The following is a 20,450-nucleotide window of genomic DNA, read 5'->3' as shown; positions in this document are numbered from 1 at the left end:
AAACCATGAGTATGAGAACGCACTGGCATCCTTAGTGTACAAACACACTGACACCATGAGTAGGAGAGCACACTGGCATCCTTAGTGTACAAACACACTGACACCATGAGTAGGAGAGCACACTGGCATCCTTAGTATACAAACACACTGACACCATGAGTATGAGAGCACACTGGCATCCTTAGTGTACAAACACACTGACACCATGAGTAGGAGAGCACACTGGCATCCTTAGTATACAAACACACTGACACCATGAGTAGGAGAGCACACTGGCATCCTTAGTATACAAACACACTGACAGCATGAGTATGAGAACACACTGGCATCCTTAGTATACAAACACACTGACAGCATGAGTATGACAACACACAGGCATCCTTAGTGTACAAACACACTGACAGCATGAGTATGACAACACACAGGCATCCTTAGTGTACAAACACACTGACAGCATGAGTAGGAGAGCACACTGGCATCCTTAGTGTACAAACACACTGAAACCATGAGTATGAGAACGCACTGGCATCCTTAGTGTACAAACACACTGACACCATGAGTAGGAGAGCACACTGGCATCCTTAGTATACAAACACACTGACAGCATGAGTGTGAGAACACACTGGCATCCTTAGTATACAAACACACTGACAGCATGAGTGTGAGAACACACTGGCATCCTTAGTGTACAAACACACTGACACCATGAGCATGAGAACACACTGGCATCCTTAGTGAACAAACACACTGACACCATGAGTATGAGAACACACTGGCATTCTTAGTGTACAAACACACTGACACCATGAGTATGAGAACACACAGGCATCCTTAGTATACAAATACACTGACAGCATGAGTATGAGAACACACTGGCATCCTTAGTATACAAACACACTGACAGCATGAATATGAGAACACACAGGCATCCTTAGTATACAAATACACTGACAGCATGAGTAGGAGAGCACACTGGCATCCTTAGTATACAAACACACTGACACCATGAGTATGAGAACACACAGGCATCGTGAATATATGAACAAAATGACATCGGGTATGAGAACACATTGGCATCATGAGTATATGAATAAACTAACATCATGAGTATGAGAACACACTGGCATCATGAGTATACAAACACGCTGACCCCATGAGTATTAGAACACACTGACATCATGAGTACGAGATGACACTGACACCAACAGAGTAACACACACTGAGGAGTGGGGAGGTGGCTCAGTGCGCAGCACTGTTACCTCACACCATGAGTATGAGAACACACTGGCATCCTTAGTGTACAAACACACTGGCATCATGAGTATATGAATAAACTGACATCATGAGTATGACATGAGACCTCTTGCCCTAGGCGGCCTAAACAGGATAAGCAGTTAAAAGATGAATAGATGGATGTAAGAATGACCATTATAATAAGTCCCTGTATGTAATGTATAACATAACACACTAACAGGTGTGCCCTTGTAAGACTGAACCCCCAGATTTAAGCTGCACACTACAAAGTGACAGTGAGCCTGTGGAGCACAGCGCCTGACTGATGCTGTCGTGTGAAGGACAGAGACTAATGCGGCCATTGATCACCATCTGAGTCGTCCCCTCCCATCCCTGCCAGTAAGCGTGCCTTTCCCGTTCTCTCCACTGCCAATTTATCAGTGAGAGCCCATTCAGCAGAGAGTCAGCACTCCTGCACCATTGTCATTTTTCTGTGTCATACACACACTGAGGCACTAAGGTGGAGGGGGAAGTGAATGATGAAGCAACATTCTCAGAAACAATGAAGTGTTTTATTTTGTTTTGCTGATATTTAGGATGCCGATGAATGCTGAGGACGTTTCCCACAGGTTTGCGAAGGGCTGAGCGGCTTCTATCTGGGTACAGCGCAGGTTCTCCGGTGGGGTGGGGGAGGTGGATTGCTGCCAGCTCAAGCTAGCGAAATGGCAGAGAGCTTGAAAACCCCTCCCCCCAAAAGTTGAGTGCCACAGGATGCAATGGTCCACCGGCCTGCCAGACAGAACCAAGCTATCAGCAATTAAACTGAGCACAGATGTCCAAATGCAGAATGTAAAGGGTATGTCATGACCCTCCCAGCTCCCCCCCCCCCCCACATACACACACACATCCTATTGAGGAAACTACAGCTTCTCAGACCTCACAGCTCAGACGAAGTCTTTGGACACAGCCTCCACGAAGTTGGGTGCAGACATAAGGATGGAGATGGTGCAGATGATGTTGAAGACGCTGAAGGCCACCAGGCAGAGGCGGTCGATCACCGCTGCCGCGAATTTCCACTGCTCCGCCATGCTCTCGCTCTCGTCCTGCTCGCGGAAGTGGTCGGCCATGAAGCGCACTTCCTCGAGGATGGCCTGCAGCTGGGGGTCCCCTAGGGCCGTTTGGGCACCCAGTCCCGTTCCTGCCAGAGCTCCGACTCCCAAGCCACTCGTTGCAGTTCCCACACAGCCCACATTGTCCAGGGTGGGCGGGGCCTGAGCAAGGTGGGGAGGGGGGCTAGAAGCCCCCACCCCTGGGACCCCCCTTTGGGGCAGGCTGCTGCCTCTCTGTGCTGGATCTGTGACAAGGGGTGGGTCGTCCAGGTTCTGGAAGCCAATGTAGAGCAAGTTGCCATTGTTGGCACTGGCCTGTGAGTGCAGCTGAGGGAGCCCGGCGTGAGGCAGGTTCTGTGGGTGCAGCGGGTGCAGGGAGGGCTCCACTGGCTGGGGCAAGCTGCCACTGTGTGAGCCAGACGAGCAGCGCCGCAGGTGGGGGGCACATGGAGGGCGCTCACGCTCGTCACTCTCTCCTGGCCGTTTCATCCGCAGAAACCAGGCCACCCACTGCAGCAAGACCAGCTGCACCTGGAAGCAGAGAAGCCAGTTCAGGTGAAGTGAAGCAACATATGCTATTGGAGGGTTAAAAGCTTTTTGTGGAAATTTACCTGAAGATAAGCCCTGCAGACTTATACACACAGTCTGTGCTGAGCATCCTCCCACCCCCACCCCCCCCCCCCACCACAAAAGGACATAGAGATGGGTGGGTAGCTGTACCCATTTGGGCATGTCTCCTCCATTGGGGTCATGGTGGTGATACTGCAGCACCACCACAGTGGCTATCACAGACATGCCCACGATGATCATAATGCTGGCAAAGTACTGCCCTGAAACACAGAGTGAGAGAGTGACAACACATGCAGGATGCCCAGCGTCTGCACTTCAGCAGGCTCCATATTGTTTGCAGTGAGTTCTAGTGCTCAGTAATTCTGCATGACGCATTCATTAGAGAACGGCTCGCTGAGAGGAACCGCGGCTAACCACCTCCATGTGAGTATGCAAATTCTCTGTCCCATTTGTGCATGCATTTCCTTGGGGGATTCCAGTTCCTCCAAGTCTATTAATATGCGTGCCAGAATGACATACATCCATCTAACCCCTGGAATAGGCTGTAGGGCTCACTTTGACCCTGTACTGAATTATGGAAAGACTCCATGGTGACATATGTGGCTTACAATGGGAGGATGCATATTAGATTATATCATGTTCAAGTGCTCATAGAAGATATGGAGCTGCAGGCATTCTGCTGATGTTCGAATAGAAAGTCAGTCTGTGTTTCCAAACACTACAGGATGTAATGTGAAAATGTGGCCTATATGGGCTTGTTTGTCCTAAGTGGGCATCCTGGGACTGACCTATCAACGGTATGGAGTCTGACGTGGCCGGCATGATCTCAGCTACCAGCAGCATGAAGACGGTCAGAGACAGCAGCACAGTGATACCTGTGGGGTGGAGATATAGCAGCTATGAATTGTGGGAAGTCTGTAAGAGGACCAGATCAGGAAGAAAAGCATGATCCTCTCTTTAAAGCCTTTAATATTCCTGTTCCCTGGCTGAAACTCCCTTTACAACAAACTCCCTGAACATTCGACATGCCTTCAAGCTCCTCTAGTTTTATAAGGCTTTCTTGGCACTGCAAGGTTATTGTGGTAAGGAGCTGCCAAACAAGCAGCAGAGTCACAAATAAAGGATGGCTAACATATTCATACCACAATAAACCTCCCTCCATTCCCGCTCCTTCCTTACCTTCACTCTCCATTACTCTCTGCCCCTTAAATCTTTCTCATCCACTCATGCATAAAAAACACCATCACTCTCCTTCTCCCACCTTCTCCCTTCCTCTCCCTCCACACCCCATGCCTCCGCCCCTCCCCCTCACTCACCCAGAGAGATTTTCTCCCCAGAGTCTGCGGGGAGCACGAAGATGAGCAGTGTCATGGAGGACAGCAGCACGCAGGGGATCAGCAGGTTGAGGGCATAGTAGAGCGTGCGTCTTCGGATGGTCACTACAAAGGTCACATCGGGGTAGGGCTCCTTGCAGCAGTCGTAGTACAGCTCATTCCTGGTGCCTGGAACTCCTATGCCAGCCAGTGACAAGAAAGGGACATCTTAACTCAGCAGTGTCGAGAGGAGGTTTGCTTACTAGAAACGTTGAAAAAAAATGAAAAGATTATTTCCTTCCAAAATAAGTTGTTACTTATCTAAAACTTCTGATTTGGTCCATTGATTTGATTTGTTTTTTTGATTTGGTCCATTGATAACTTGAAACATTAGTTTATAATATTTATAAAATCCAAAATCAATTTGCTCAGAAAGCAGCTGGACTCCTCTGAAAGAGTAACGTTGTGTAATAGTGTGTAAATGTGTGTGACAAGAGTGAGACAGGAAGTGCAGGCCACTCACCCACCAGGTCCCACTCTCCATTCGGCATGTAGCCTGAAATGTCAGCCTCTTTCATCTGCAGATCCAGCAACCAGCCGTCGAAGGACCAGGAGCCAAACTTCATCTCGCACTTCTGGATGTCAAAAGGGAACCAGCGGACGTCCACATTGCATGTACTCATGAAGATCCCTAAATGTACAGAGAGGTTGCCCTGTGATACCTAAGAGAGACTGTACTGTTGCACTCAGGAGAGCAAGACCACAGCACTGTCCATGTAACAGGCAGTGTTCTCCTCCAGGTAAAATGAACAATTAGAAATCCCACTTAACAGTCCAGGTCACCCTTTCACATTCACAGTAAATATGAAAATCCATAAATAAAACTTGGGTCCAACATGAAACATGCAAAATTAACAGCCCTGAAAAGTATAAAAGTTACTGCAAGAAAGACAAGATTCCATGGTTACAGAAAAATTAACGTGAGTGTGGCTGGTTGCCAAAACAGGTCTTTTATTATTATTATTACTATCATTATTAATTTACCGACTTTTAATATAAAAAAGATGGTATGCATGTACTTTATTACATGGTTTTATGTAATCCAAATCATTTTAGTATTGTTTATATATTTTTGGCTTTCCTCTCATCCAAAAGTATCCCCAAGTAATTGTTGACAGCCGACTGGCAAATAACTGAAACTATGAAATAACCTGAAACTCAGAATCTGGTGGGGCGACTGTATTATCCGATAATTAATGGCTGGCATCCTCTTATGGTGTGTACCAGCCACCTTGTGATCTATGCTGCCTGGGATAGCTTCCCGCCCCCTCCCACCCACCCTGAAAAAGAGGTCAGAAATTGGATGGATGAATTTGATAATTATCAAATTATGTCGTTTCAAAACAATGATTTTAGGGAAATGATAATGAATAATGTCTAAGATGTCGGAAAGAAAGCCAAATAGCCCCATTAAGTAAGCAAGCTCACAGGCCAGGCAGTGCTGCATGGCCAAGCAGAGTGAGCAAATGGAGTCGGGCGCTTAGCCGTGCAGCTCATTTCAGAGCATGTGGCATGAGGCGGTGCTGCATCAGCTCAGGGGCTACGGCACATACAGGCTTCCTACTGCAGGGAGCGAGTGACCTACAGCAGCTGATTCACCCCAATTACTGAGGAACTTTGGCACCAAAACAAGCTAAAACATTAGTCAATTATAATTAAGTCCAGTAAAAAGCATCCAGGCACTGGGACCCCGCTGAGTCCATATTCAGTATGTGATGGTATATACTGCAGATCAGGGGTGGAGACACTCTGGAATGCATTCATCAATTTCAATTCAGATCAGGAAATGGATCTGGAGTTGGGATTGGAAAAAAAGTATGGGGAACAGAATTGGAAGTGAATTCAAATTTCAAGGAGATTTAAATTCCAACTCCAGTTCCTCTTTCTTATTTGGATTAGAATTGATGAATGCATTCCCAGAATGGTCCCACCCCTGCTGCATATTCATCCAGCTGCCTTCAAACATTTACCCTGGTAAAGATCATAGGGGAACTGGAGCCCACCCAAGGCAGCACAGGGCACACGGCTGGGGTACAGCCTGCATGGCATGGCCCAGACCGACACACACTCACATGTAATCACACACTATGGGCAATTCAGTAACCCATCTGTATAACTGCACGTCTTTGTACGGTAGGAGGAAAATGGCGGAACCATGAGACACCTGAAACACCGGAAGGAAATGCAGTATCATGCTCAAATATACAATGCTGTATTATTTACTGCCCAGTACACACATAAATACAGAAATTATCTGTCTATTGCAGTGTTATTTGGGCATTTCAGACAGAGTCTTAATCTCCAGTCTCTTCTAAACCTTTTCATAACAAAATCATTTTCAGATGTTTCCCAAAAGCAGAGTGACACAATTGATTTATGAGCTAATCAATCTCATTTGAAAATGATGTGCTTCGATCAGTAGCTGGAGATGAGCCACTGCCGTGTGTGGTGACAAGCTGAGGGATGATGTGCTTTTAGAAATAAGCTACTGAAATTTTGCACTGACAGCTAGATTTAGCTTTACATTTAGGACATGTACTGGAAAATTAGTGAGATTGATATATATATTTTTATAAATTTTTTTGTATATTATTCGGCTCTGTCCAATGTTGTTTTGATAATGAATTCAGCTACTCTTGCTGTGCTTGCTTTTTCAAAATTCTCTTCTCTTTAAATTAATTACACCAGAGTCTTTTCTGTGGATAAGTCACTTTTCCCTGACTTCTGTTTATTGTTATAAATATTTTCCCAGTTTGCACTACACTATTTTAATGACTTGCAGACTTTGCCAATAAAGCAATTTACTTAAATCAAGTGCTATATCCTGCTTTTTGTCATAAAACAAATATCATTCTTTTTGCAAACTATTTTCTTCTTTGATAGATTTGTAACTATGTGTTAGACTATGCTAATAAAACCCCCTCTAATAGTTGTGTTACATGTTATGTAACAAGTAGGTTTATTTTCATCATTGGTGGGGACCAAATCAGCCCCAAACCCCCCACCCACAGTACTCCCAACATATTGGTAGGAATATGCCCCTATAATCCATTTATAATGTAGTTGTTTCACTGTTAAATTTTCCCAAGAATGTGAAGTTTCTGAAATATTCAAAACTTAAATTAAAATTAAAGCTTCTGTGTTTTTCACAAGGTGCCTTTTTTTCTTTTCCAATGGTGTTCTGTTAATATATTAACATTTTCTATTTTGTGGATTCATTGGGGTTTTATAGTTAAAAAAATGTGAAGTGATTAGTAATGTAATTTTAATTTTCCGTTTAAGTAATCAGTAATCTGATTGCAATTTAGGACAATAATTCGTAATCTGTAATAGATTACTTTTTGAGCAATTTCCCCAACACTGTATTTAATAAACATTCAATGACTGATATTTCGGAGCATAGCTTGTATTTAAGGCTGGTTGACTATAGGACGAGTCTTGAGAATGAGGGCAGTAAAAGAATCACAAGCTGCTCGGTGAGGGAGGAGGGTCAGTGTGTCAGGACACTCACCTGGGGGCAAGTACTGGCAAAAGCCGCTGGAGTTGACCAACACATTTGTCTTAAAAGTGGAATCAAAATCGTCATCAGCACTGTACAAACGGAGAAGATTATATCATTCAAGCAACAGGGGCTAGACCACGTGCCAGTTGGCCAGCAAAAAATAATAATTTCTTTCATTTTTGGGCTTTGGCCAAGCACTTTGGAAATGTTTGATGTTATAAATAAGATACAAAGCAAAGGGTTCACATGCTACAGTAAATATACAAAGCGTGCATTAGCCAATTGAGTGCAAACATGTGCTTTTATTTCTCAAGTGGAAAGCAGGGAGTAATGAATTATGTCTTTGTGATTCTGTACCTGTTGTACAGAAGGATGTCAGGTGTCCAGATTTGGTCTGTGGTGAATCTGAGGTTTTTTACGCCTGGGAACTCAGACTGGTTCCACTGCAGGTAGTGGTCATACCAGTGCTGGGAAAAACAGGAATGTCATTATTTGATGTTGCTGAATATCTAATGCCTGTGCCAATAATTCACTCTCCTTGGAAAACTTAATGCACAAGGTTCCTGAGACATAGCATCCACAAAGAATGGAGGCAGTGCGCACAGCGCTCCACATACCATGCATCTCACTGCGCACTCAGCAGAGGCCACAACATTACGTTTCTCACCCTGCTTACATAGTAATGTTAAACACCAAGCTATTTCCCCAGCAGACAGAGGATGATGTGACCACTCCTCTGCGCTACAACCCCATCCCACATAAATAAAGCTGTATCTGGATTCTGTTTACCATTTGCAGCCAAACGTTCGTAGTGAGAACTTGATTTTTCTCATCCTGTAAGACATAAAAAGGACACTTCAACAGGGCTGACTGAGATGCCTGAAGGACACATACATTCAGCAGCTTAGCTGCGCTGGAGATGTCCTACAAGTAGATACAGACACACAGATGTACCAGTGTACAGAGGTGAAAGTGGACAGACAGACTGACACTCATAAGCTGCACAAAAGTGATAGACATGTAAGCAGTGCTTGTAGATGGAAATACAGACCGAGAAGCAGATGTTGGTGAGGAGAGGAAAATGGATGCATGTATGCACTGACATGCAGGCAGGTATATAGACAGAAACACAGCCGCATGAAACATTCAGGCAGATTTACATGCAGCTGTGAAGGTGGGCTTGTGGACAGAGGCCCCTACCACATCCATTATCTGCACAAGAATCATCGTCAGGTTGACGGTCAGAGGAAGCGAGTCATTGGCCACTGGCCTTTCCATGCGGTTGTAGTCTTTCAGGAGCTGCTTCAGCAGGTGACGCTGGTAGGGACCCTGCTGGGACACTGAAGGAACAGGAAGCAGCATCATGGAGACACTGTAATCAGATGGCTCTCAGTAAGAGTGTAATGCTCTAAAGCAGGACTTATCAAACTCTCTGATCAAAGGTCCACATTAGATTTTTGTTCTAAGTCAGAGGTCCAGAAGAATTGTCAATAACAAAACAGCATTTCATGATCTTTAATATATTAATAATAAATATTGAGGTCTATATTGAAAGTTTTTAATGCTCGATGATTGTTTCGACTCTTTATCATGCTCGGTATTATGACGAGTTATGCGAAGTTTGGTGGTTGTACATGGTATTTTTGTACTTCAAACCATTTTAAGCCTTTCCCGTTAACCATATTGATTCATAAGGTGCATTATAAGCTAGGTCCAGCTTAATTTGTGGTTAGGTCCGGACTTTGAGAAGCCCTGCAGCATAGATTCTTGCACAAGAAGGCATTTTTCTGTAGCACTATGGATAATTTTAGCTTTGAAGTTACCTTTAGCCATATATATGCCTGTATTACTGTGGACCCATGAGGCAGAATAGGTCTATACAACACTGTAGCACACATTAAGCATCCCCTGGCTATTGTACTAAAGCTGTATCAGGCCCTTTGTGACTACTGTTAGCAGTATGTCTTTCTCTCCCTTTTACTTCATGGTTTCCGACAATGGGTCATGTCTTGTAACAGTAAGTATTTTTGCAGCAGTAGCACCCTATTTCCTGTGGAAGTAACACTCTGTAATAGTATGGCTTACTGCAAAAGCATGACCAAATGTTGCAAAATATTTGCATCAAAACAAATGTATTCTTATCTTGAGCTGATGGCAGGGAGTGACTGCTAAGGGCAGTCATTGTGAATCAGAGGGTAACATGTGCCTAATTCAGCTGCTCTCAGAGATCTGGGAAAGCCTGTGGTGTTTAGTTGTTTGTTTAAATATCAGGTTTTAGCCTCAGAAACAGATGAGACACATTTCCCTCTCACACTTCAGCTGCAGTAGAAGTAGAAAGTGCTACAAATATCACAGAAAATGTATCATTACTTTCACTCACATCAAACACCAAATCTCGAACACAGAACTGAAAGAACTCACACACGTACAAAAGCTTCATTGCATCCAACAGAAATGGAAATAGACAGACAAAAACAGTGAGAGGTAATGAAAGAGACAGACCTACCTGGGACCAGAGCTGAGAAACTAAAGAGGAGAAGACCAGCAGTGTGCCACATGGTCCTAGAAGTGAAAGCAGAAGGAGAAGACTGTAAAAGAGGCTGTCCTGGAGTCAGCCGGCACATACAGAGAGGCAGAGAAAGGCAGAGCCGGTAGCTCTGGGGAATTGCAATAAAAGGAGGGGAAGGTCAGCTGATTAACTCTGGACACACAAGTCAGCTCTCTTCCTCCCTCCCTTCGCTCCGTCTGTCTGTTTCATTCTAGCCCTCTCTCTTCCCCCACCTATAAACTGTCCCGCTCTGCCTTTCAGTGAGGGCCCAGTGGGTGGAGCCAGTGAGGAGAGAGAGCGAGAGGAGGAGGAGGTACAGAAACGGACAGGCAGGTTGGGAGTTAAACGAAGAGGAAGCCGTGATAATATCTGCCCATTTTGTCTTTTGCAGCCCAACGTCATGTCTCTTGTCCTCAGTGCATTCCTCTGAAACAACCAGACCATGTGCATTACCATGGCAAGGGTGGAGCCTGATAGGGTGGTTAAACAGTATCCTCATGCTTGGGGATCTGGATACTTCCACTAATGCTGCCCGTATGCAGTGATTGTCTTTATTACAGTGATCCCTGCCAGTGTCCCCTATTCCCAAGCTCTGCTTGATCTTTGATCTACAGGGCAATAACATGCAAGGAGTGTGCAAGCTTTTGGCTTCTCTGTCCTTAGGGGAATACAGGGTGGGCTGCTCTGTGTACATGCTCAAGTGCAAAAGCAAACAGCAAGCCTCTGCGTCTAAGTGATGGGGGAGACCCTGCCAGAGGCACAGATCAGCTCAGCAAACTGCTGATGGAGGAGAAAGCCACAGGGATAATAGATCACAGTCATTACTGCCCTGCTCCCCAAGCCTTGAAAGATCACATATACCTGTGTGCTTCACTACCATCATATACTGCTGGTTACAGCTGCTCTTCAGCCTGCTGAAGTTTCCAAAAAAACATGCACGGTTCCCAAGCATCCAGCTTCCACTCTCTTACCCTGGATAAGGCCACGAACAAATCTTTGGATTCCAGTCCATTGCATGGCACACACAAACACACACTCACACACAACCACATGAGCAGCTTAAAGATACAGATATATTTTGTAAAACAAAACAAAATGAAAGTATTTTCAGTTGGGGCAGCTTAGTGGCTCAGGGTAGCCTCACACCGCCAGGCATGGTGGCTTGAATTTTGCCTCCATCTGTCTATGTAAAGTTCCCATGTCTTGAAGGCTTCTTCTCTGTAAGCCAATTTTTTCCTGCAGTCAAAAATATGCAGTGTGTGTGTGTGTGCATGAGTGTGTGTGCCTCACTATTGCACTGTGCTTCCTGAAATTGGCTCACTGAGATCCTGAGGTTACAGGTTACAGAAGGTGGATAGATTCCATGTTCATCATTACTGCTTAAGCACCATTTGAGATTTCATTTAACAATGTATGCACACATGTATGTAAAAAGTGCACAACTGTAACATTCTGTTGTTAGTATCTGCTAGACTCATAACAGGAGGTGGGTGGCACCACATATGAACACTCCTCATTGTCTCAGCTGACAAAACATTCACAAGGGCTTCTTCGGCATCCCACTGCCAGGACCTTGACATTCAGGAGGTTCCTGGAGGGAAGCAGCTTGGGATGTGCAAGCAGCTTGGGATGTGCAAGCAGTGTGGGATGTGCAAGCAGCGTGGCAGTATATTCTGCTCTACTGCCTATCTGACCCATAACATACAACTTCAACAAAGACTCAGTTAATCAATAATGAGTGTATTAAAGTCTTGTAAAATGGGCCTATACTGTTTAATCATTGTGTTTAACTTTGCAATCATTTGTTATTAATAATTAACATCTATTATGGGCATAAAGGCACATTTAAGCATTATATAAAAATTACTATGACTAAAATAAGGTCTCCGGCAGTCTGACCCATGGCGAGTGTTTCTAGCAATCAGAAATGAATCAGTTTGTGACAAGTAGATCAATGACGTTGTTTTACTGGAGTAACAGATGCTAAGATGACAGAGGGTCACCCCATTAGCCAAAGCACTTAGGGCTTGGGGGGGCAGAGAACTGAGCAGAATGGCAAGAGGTCTTATCTTTTTTATTAAGTTTGTAGGGGTGTCAGAATTGTAGCTGCAGGACAGATACCAGGTATCGTTCAATAGATCTTTGGCAGAAGCATTGCAAGGCGATTCTATCATTTTTTAAACTGCCTCATTATTTTAAAATTTTGCATGGCAAACACAACCTCTCAAATGACAAAACACTGTGCCTAAATTCAACAATGTTTTTAAAGCAGATTTTCTTTTAATCTGTTTATGTAGATAGGAAGGATAAGGATTCATCTAATTAAAATGATTAAAAAGCTGCATGAGATTAAAACTCACAATCTTTTGGACTGAGCCTATTACACTAATCAATAATTCCCACTAATCCACAACCCTGAAGTCTATAGGCCTGTTTAATCAATATTCTACAGAGATCCTCAGACTGCAGGTCCAAAGACCACTGCACTGGCCACTACCTAAAAGAGCTCCTACTCCATGCAACACATAGCTCAGAAGAATGAATTGTTAAGAATCTCTTATTGCTATGACATGGGTCAAGGCAGCCCACTGCACAAAAAATAAACAATGCCTTTCTGACCCGAGAGAGTCATGTGTCTTCTCCAAGCCCCAGATTACATGTGAATGCAGTTGTGTTGTGACACCAGGAGTGTGTAGGGATGTATGGAACCCTAGTGAATGGTGCTCAGCATCATCCTGGAGAGCAGCGCAAACAGTGCTCAGTGTCACTCTGGTGAAAGGCGTTCAGCGTTGTCTTGGTGAACAGCATGAATGGCGCTCAGTGTCACCCCAGCAAACAGAACAAATGGTGCTCAGCATGAACCTGGTGAACTGTGTGAACAGTGCTCAGTGTCGCCATGGTGATCAGAGTGAATGGCGTTCAGCATTTCCTCAGTGAGCAGAGCACATGGCGCTCAGTGTCACCTTGGTGAACAGCATGAAAGGGAGCTCAGCATCGCTCTGGCGAATAGCGGGAACAGCACTCAGCGTTGCGCTCACAAACGGCACTCAGCGCCACCCTGGCGAATGGCACTCAACATCACTCCAGCAAACAGTGTGAATGGCGCTCAGAGTCGCCCTAGTAAATAGCACAAACAGAGATCAGCATCACCTCTGTGAAAGGCACTCATCGTCACTCCATTCAGCAGGCTCCTGGAGGTAAGCAGCACCTAAAACGTGGCAGTATGTTGTATGGGATCGCTCATCCAACCAATTACACTAAATTTCAACAAAGACTCAGTTAACCAATAAGGAGTGCATTATTGTCTCATAGAACAGACCATATACTGTTTATTCATGGTGTTTATCTTTGCAATAATTTGTTATTAATAATTAATATGTACCATGGTCATAAAGGTACCTTCAAGCATTATATGATCATTCTTGTGAGAAAAATGAAGTCCCCGGTATGACAGCACAAAGTATCATCCAAGGGAACTGCACTCAGTCACCAACCATGCTATCAGTGTTTCCCAAGTCACATCCAGTTTAGTGAGTTGCCAAGTGGTCCTGCTGTACGTGAGCAGCCAGATTAAGTGCAATTCAGAAAATCCCCATGACGATGGACTACATTCCCCTACCTGAATTGGGGGGACTGGGGCCTCACCCTCGAGCCAAGCTCAATAAAAGGCATTTCATATTTTTTTTCATTTTCAGTACACCCTTTTTCAGTAAAGTCTTCTTTGCCTGCCACTCTTCTTCAGGAGAAAGCCCTGGCCAATGTAGGGCAGCAATAGTTTTGGGGGGCATGTTTGTACTTGTTTAAATTCCGTCTGCTCTGGCTTTTCTTTCTTTAAAAAGTAAATGTGGTTTAGCTTAAAAACGTTAAAAGCACTGCACAGCCCTAAACGCTACTATAGCTTAAATTGTAAACCTTCGAAATATCACATTAACAAATGTAACCATTGTTTTATTACAAGCTCTAAAATTACAAATTTAAAATTTAGCTAGGATTGTGGTGGGGGATCGGAAGAAAGGGGGGGGGGCTGCCAGCTGGACCTGTCAATCATAGCTGATGATGTCATAGGAGGGGGCATTTTAAGCCCCGCCTTAGGTACCACTTAACCTCTCTTATGGGGCTGCTGTTGATTGTAAGTGTAAGGAACTGAAGGCCAGGCAAGGGGAGTGAAAGGCAAGGCGGGACTCCCTTTTTAATTGGACCAGGCTCCAGTAGGGGGACATACTGGGGGTTTATGAGGGGAAGAATAGTCCCAGGGGTGAGTGGAAGAAACGAAAATTCAACTGTCATTCCATCAGGCCCGGTAAAGATGAATTCATGAGTGGGTTGGGTGAATCCAAATCATCAGTTAACATTACCGTTGGAGGAGTCCAATGTGAGTGCCTCATTAACACGGTCTCACAAGTGACCACAATTTCCAAGTCATTTCATGACACCCACTTAGCTTCCCATCCAGTTGGCCCTTTGGCTAACCTTGAAATAGAGGAAGCAGCAGGACAGAGAGTGCCCTATCTGGGCTATATTAACAATGCCTTGATCACCACCACCGCCTTTAGGTCTGCCTCCATCTACTGCCCTCTCAGTTCCACCTCAAGGCTTAAGAAGGACAGCTTCATATTTAGCTTCATCTTGTTTAATGGCCGATTTGCTCTGAAGTAGAACTCTGCTTATATCACCTTCGGAATGTAAGCCCCGCCTTAGGTACCACTTGAACTCTCTTATGGGGGTGGGCAGCATGTTCTGGATACATTTAAGGGACATGAGCAAAAACATTCAGTAAGGTTCAGTGGCATCTTTAACTTACCTGTAGTATTGGTGCATGTGCATGTTCTCCACATCAGGCTGGTGTACCATCCATGGAGTATTCCTAATTTGTGGCCTAAGATCCTTGGACTATGATACAGGTGACTCTGACCAGGATGAGTATTTGTACGATGCAAGTCTTTTGGTTTATGTTTGTATTTAGGAGAAATCTTATTGCCTTGTTTTCTTCTTAATATTTCTCTACCTTTCGACTTGACCTGACTTGAAGGTTTGGTCCCTGTTCTAAGCGTGATTTTCCTTTAACCTGCTTCTTTTGCATTTAGTTCCATCAGGATTTTAATGATCTGTCCCAAATGAACTGTACTACCTAAAAGTCCCAGAAAGCAAATAGAGCCCATAACATTAAAACTAAGCAGCCTGTCTTGTTCCTTAACTGTAAAAACCTCATGATTTCAGTTAACCCAGAATCTGCCAAATCCAGCATCTTTCCAGTATAGAATGTGTATATAATCTCATTTAATAAACATTTACAAATTACTGATATCGTGTGTGTGATCGGAGGCAGAATAACCAGGCGAGGATGCAGATATGCGTACAGCCAGATGTTTTAATATGATCGATGAGCGCGATACAATTAAGGGATATTCCGAAAAGGATAGTCGTATTCCGTTAGCAGGGGTCGAAATCCAGAAGGTCAGTCCTACACAGTCACACAGGACACGACCACACAGGGAAAGGGGAACTGGAGAAGCCGGGATCAGCAGGGAAGGCTGGTCAGGAGCGGGAGCGAGTCTGGGGAGAGGAAGAGGACAAGGTAAGGCAAATACAAAAGGAATACAGAACAGGTAAGGAGTAGTGGGAACACGAGAGACAAGTAATTGCTCGGTAAGGCTCATTGGAAATGGCTCAATACTTCGCAAGGAGCTGTCTGTGCTCCTTGCTTATCTGGCAGTCTTCATTAGTGAGATATACGGAACACCTGGGGAACCCTGCCTACTCGGGCGGAGCTGCTGACGAGTGGGCGGCGGGTTCCGCCTGAGAGGGCGTGACAATGTGATGAAACAATGCAAATTAAAATGCCACTCTCCTTATTTTCCATGTACATTTTATTAATAAATAATACGTATTACTAACAGTCATTATGTTAATTGTCCTCCACTGCTGTCTTAATGTCATGCTCCGAAATCTCCTCCATTGCCTTGATCACCACCTCCACCACCACCGCCCTCAGGTCTGCCTCCATCTACTGCACTCTCAGTTCCACCTCAAGGTTCTTCCAAAGTGCCCCAATGGCAGCCTCCATCTCCTTGATTTTGTTTTCTGTCTCATCTATGTCCTCCAACGTTGCTTCAATCTCAGCCTTCAACTGCTGCAATTTTCCTTGTTGTGTTCATTGCTATCCTCTGTCACCTCCACCGGTGCCATATTCACTCCAATCTCCTTCTCCACAGCTCTCATGCTATCATCCTTCTCTTCCTCCACCACAGAGTGCTTATCATCTCTGGCACTCACTTCACTTTCTTGTGTTTCACATTTTTGTCCCTTCCTTTTCATCAGAAAGGTAAACTTTGCCCAAAATGACTTTTTCACCTTTGTGTCCTGTTTTTTTGATGCTTCCCCCACCTCCTCTGCCACCACTGGGGGCCTAAAGCAGTTTAAGAAGGACAGCTTCATATTTAGCTTCATCTTGTTCGATGACCGATTTCCTCTGAAGTGGAACTCTGCTTACATCACCTTCGGAATGTTGACGTCTTGGTTACTACAGTAACCTTAAATTCAAAAAACTTGCTTCTCTAACTACTTCTGTGGTGTTACTTGTAGTTTAATAGCATTTGTTTGCATAGTAAAAGCACATGCTGTTACACAGCAAGCGATGGGACTGCTGAAAAAATTCCGATTGTGGTGGCCATGATGAGTCAGTTATATTTAAGGGGGTGGCCGGGCCACACCATTTCTCTTCTTTGGTACCGCTTAGAAAATGAAATAATCCACATTTTGTTTCTATTGCTTTGATATGGGGTGTCAACGGGGGTGGTCACATATTTATTAGGCCTGGCCATGGCCTCCTCTGGCCATCTCATAGATCCACCCCTGATAAGGAGCCTGTGTAAATATGGTACTGAAGGTACTTGTTTATTAAAATAACGAAGGCATTATTCTACCGATGTTTTTAAAAATGTTTTGATGCTTGTTACTAAATCTTGCTCACTAGCTCCTACAGTTATTAAATGTAATTAAATAAACCTGTCCAACTTATTTAAAATAAACTAACAAATACTAATAACTGTTTTATTCCTTAAACTTTATTGATTTAAAAATTTTAACTATTTTGTCATACACCATTTAAGTCATAGTACTTTACTCCATTGATTAGCCAAATGTAGTTAAATGCATCTAAATCTAACAAAACAAATCAGGGATGTGGTGTTAGAGATGGACTTTTATTTAAATTAAAAATTTATTATTTTATACTATTACAAATATGACTCCAGTCGAGAAATCGACGTCACACTATGTTAAAACACATAAATTCAACCCTAAAACGTATTATCAGGTTTATTCACATACATTGTATTAAGCAGTGTATTAAAAACAGTACATTTATGTTAAAGAGAATTATTTCTAGTTTAAAACATTAGAGGCATCGCTTTTGGAGTAATGGCGTATGCTCATTTTAACAAGGTTTGGCCGCGTAATTCCTTGATTCTTGTTGTCGAAATGCTTAGGGTGTTGTATTTTAAATAACACACTGGCCGAAAAGAGTTTCATTACTTTAAAAACACTATGGTTAAAGGGTCTTACTTGAAATAACAGGGCCACATACGTCCTCTTCGGTGTCGCCATTTTGAAATGTCTGCCGGCATGAGTGTGCGTGTTCTCAGTGCGCATGCGTGTGTATCCCTCCTAGCACGTAGTTCAAACTGGGAGTACGCTTGTCGGGCGCTCAGTTGTGGAATAATGGCTGCCTTGGACACAGTTGGCGCGACATCGACGCAACCCAGAGCTGCGGGCCTGCTTGGATGCCGTTAGTTGGGCAGTGGCTCTTCGCGTTTGGTGAAATACATTTTCTATTTAAACTCAAATAAACTGTTAAACTGATAACGGCTTTTGCAGCGTTTTAAAAACTTGTGTTAAAATATTTGTGATTGTTTAAACTTAGTGTAACCCACTTAAAATGAGCAGGACCAAAAGTGTCATGAGAGAGAGAGAGCTATTTTATATTTAAAAGGCTATTTTAGTTATTGTCATTGGCAAGTGCGCCAGAAGCCTTTGTGTTGCGTTATCCAGTTTGGATCGATTTTTGAGCGATTCTCCGGTGAGTGTAACTGAAAGGGGAAAAAATGCTTATTGGACACGTACATTAATCACTCTGATTAGAAGAAGCCATTTAAAGAAGCCGCACTATACATTTTTTAGTTATTTCTGTTATTTAAGCAGTGTATTTTGTAGTGAAAAAAATAAAACCCAATCGGAGGTATTTGTGCGATCGATGTTAATCTCCTCTGCAAGTTAAAGCACCATTCCTCTTACGAATGTGCGCGCTGTCGTTAATGTAGCTATGTTACACCGCTGTTAAGCTTGACCCAAAGAACGAGGCAGGGGTCCAGACATGCACGCAACTGGAAGGTTTAATGCGAGCACGGAAGCGAAGGTACAAAAGGGGCTGGTAGATGAGAGTAGTCGATGTCCGGAGGCAGGGGTCCAAAGCCAAGAGGTCAGTCCTACGAATACACAAGGGACACGACAACACGAGGGAAGGGGAACAGGAGAAGCCGGTCTCAGTGGGATCGGAGGGTCAGGTGCGGGAGCGAGTCTGGGGGAAGGAAGAGGAAAAGGGAAGGTAAGAACACTAGGCAGACGGAGAAGGTTTGGAACAACGGGTTGACGGAAGACAAGTAATTGCTTGGTATGGCGCATAAACATGGCTCGATACTTCGCACTTGACTGAGGGGCATGCAGGGCTTAAGACAGGGCGTTAATCCTGTGGGAAACGGAACACCTGGTGGACTCCGCCTATGTGGGCAGAGCTGACATGGAGATTCTGGTGGGCTCTGCCTGTTCGGGCTTGACAACCGTGTTCAGCGGGAGCGATTTTCTCCAGGTAGCCTGCTAACGAGGTTGGGTCTTTCCTCTGAGTGTCTCCGAGAAAGCGCGCTTTCTATTAGTTATTTGACGCAGATTTGCCAGGGAATCCCTACTATGGCGTAGAGGAAATGCCCATCTACAACATCGTTTTCGATTTTTTCACATCTGTCAACAATTTCCATTGATTCACACGTACTGAAAATTTGTCTCGTATTCGGCCGGTTCTAACTCTCAAACGGTGTTTATGACACTATCCTACGGTAAGTTGACATTTTATACTATGTTTAACCTATACACTGACAAAGTTTAATGAAAAATACATGCCCAGAAGGTACTTTTTTAGGGACCGAAAGGACTCGTGATCCGATCAGAGTCCATCATGGCGGACGAAAATCCTGGAAAAAGGCCAACTATCCAGGCAGAAATAAAGCACCCCAAGGACATTTAATATTAGCTTAATCGCAACATTACAGTGCTCAGCATAAATGAGTACACCCCACTACATTTGTCAGAAAACCTTTAGTTTCCTTTCAGAATCAACATTTTCTATGAGATACTATATTACAAAATACTCTCACAAATGTGGTCCATTGATTGCAAACAAGATTTGTTGATTTGCACACACAAAAAAGTGATTTTCCTAACAAATTCACTCAAGCCCATGTTGCAAAAATGAGTACACCCCAATTATAGTCTTAGGAGAAAAGCCACACTTAAGACTACAAAATTCTAATTAACAGGCATTCAACCACAGGTGAGTCTAATGATTCATTTAAGAGGTGTCCAGCAGACAGGTGACTATAAAAGGGCATTACTTAACAAAGAAAAGCCCTTCCCATTTCATGCTGTCAGCAATGGCTCCACATGGAAGAGAAATGTCACAAAATCTGAGAAAGGCAATCATTTCTTTACACAAAAAAGGTGAGGGCTACAAGAAGATCAGCAAAGCTTTACCTATCAGTCAAAATACTGTAGCAAAAGTGATCCAAAAATTTAAGAAAGATGGAAGTGCAACGATCTTACAGCGACGTCCAGGCCGTCCACGGAAGTTAACATCTCGAGAGGAGCGTCTGCTGATGAGAAGGGTTGAAGAAAATCGCCATGCAAGTTCACTGCAGTTAGCTAAAGTAGTAGAAAGCCAAACTGGAGTGACCGTTTCCCGTGACACCATACGGCGCACACTGCAGAGGAATGGCATGCATGGGTATCGTCCACGAAGGAAGCCTCTCCTAAAGCCCATGCACAAAAAAGCACGCCTAGAATTTGCT

General features: G+C 44.0%; 1 protein-coding gene across 3 annotated transcripts; it reads right to left on the bottom strand.

Moving 5' to 3' along the window:
- Positions 1-1,372: 1,372 nt before the first annotated feature.
- On the bottom strand, positions 1,373-17,923 carry LOC125718951 (neuronal acetylcholine receptor subunit alpha-7-like). 3 transcript variants are annotated; one of them, XM_048993293.1, is made up of 12 exons: positions 17,899-17,923; positions 10,294-10,349; positions 8,988-9,127; positions 8,577-8,621; positions 8,145-8,254; positions 7,797-7,876; positions 4,749-4,916; positions 4,229-4,423; positions 3,701-3,787; positions 3,063-3,172; positions 2,170-2,873; positions 1,373-2,022 (listed from the first exon to the last, which is right to left on the bottom strand). In XM_048993293.1, exons 1-11 carry the CDS (start codon positions 17,916-17,918, stop codon positions 2,178-2,180), a joined length of 1,707 nt encoding a protein of 568 aa, XP_048849250.1. In that variant the 5' UTR covers positions 17,919-17,923; the 3' UTR covers positions 1,373-2,022; positions 2,170-2,177. The 3 variants fall into 3 exon arrangements, with proteins under 3 accessions (XP_048849250.1, XP_048849251.1, XP_048849249.1); XM_048993294.1 differs by lacking the exon at positions 17,899-17,923 and having other exon boundaries at positions 9,058-9,127; positions 10,294-10,545; XM_048993292.1 differs by lacking the exon at positions 17,899-17,923 and having other exon boundaries at positions 1,374-2,022; positions 10,294-10,545.
- Between the last annotated feature and the right edge of the window lie 2,527 nt (positions 17,924-20,450).

The sequence above is a fragment of the Brienomyrus brachyistius genome, chromosome 23 (assembly GCF_023856365.1).
Source record: "Brienomyrus brachyistius isolate T26 chromosome 23, BBRACH_0.4, whole genome shotgun sequence".
NCBI classification, from domain to species: Eukaryota; Metazoa; Chordata; class Actinopteri; order Osteoglossiformes; family Mormyridae; genus Brienomyrus; species Brienomyrus brachyistius.
Note: the sequence above shows the minus strand (reverse complement) of the source record. Positions and strands in the feature narration are given on the sequence as shown.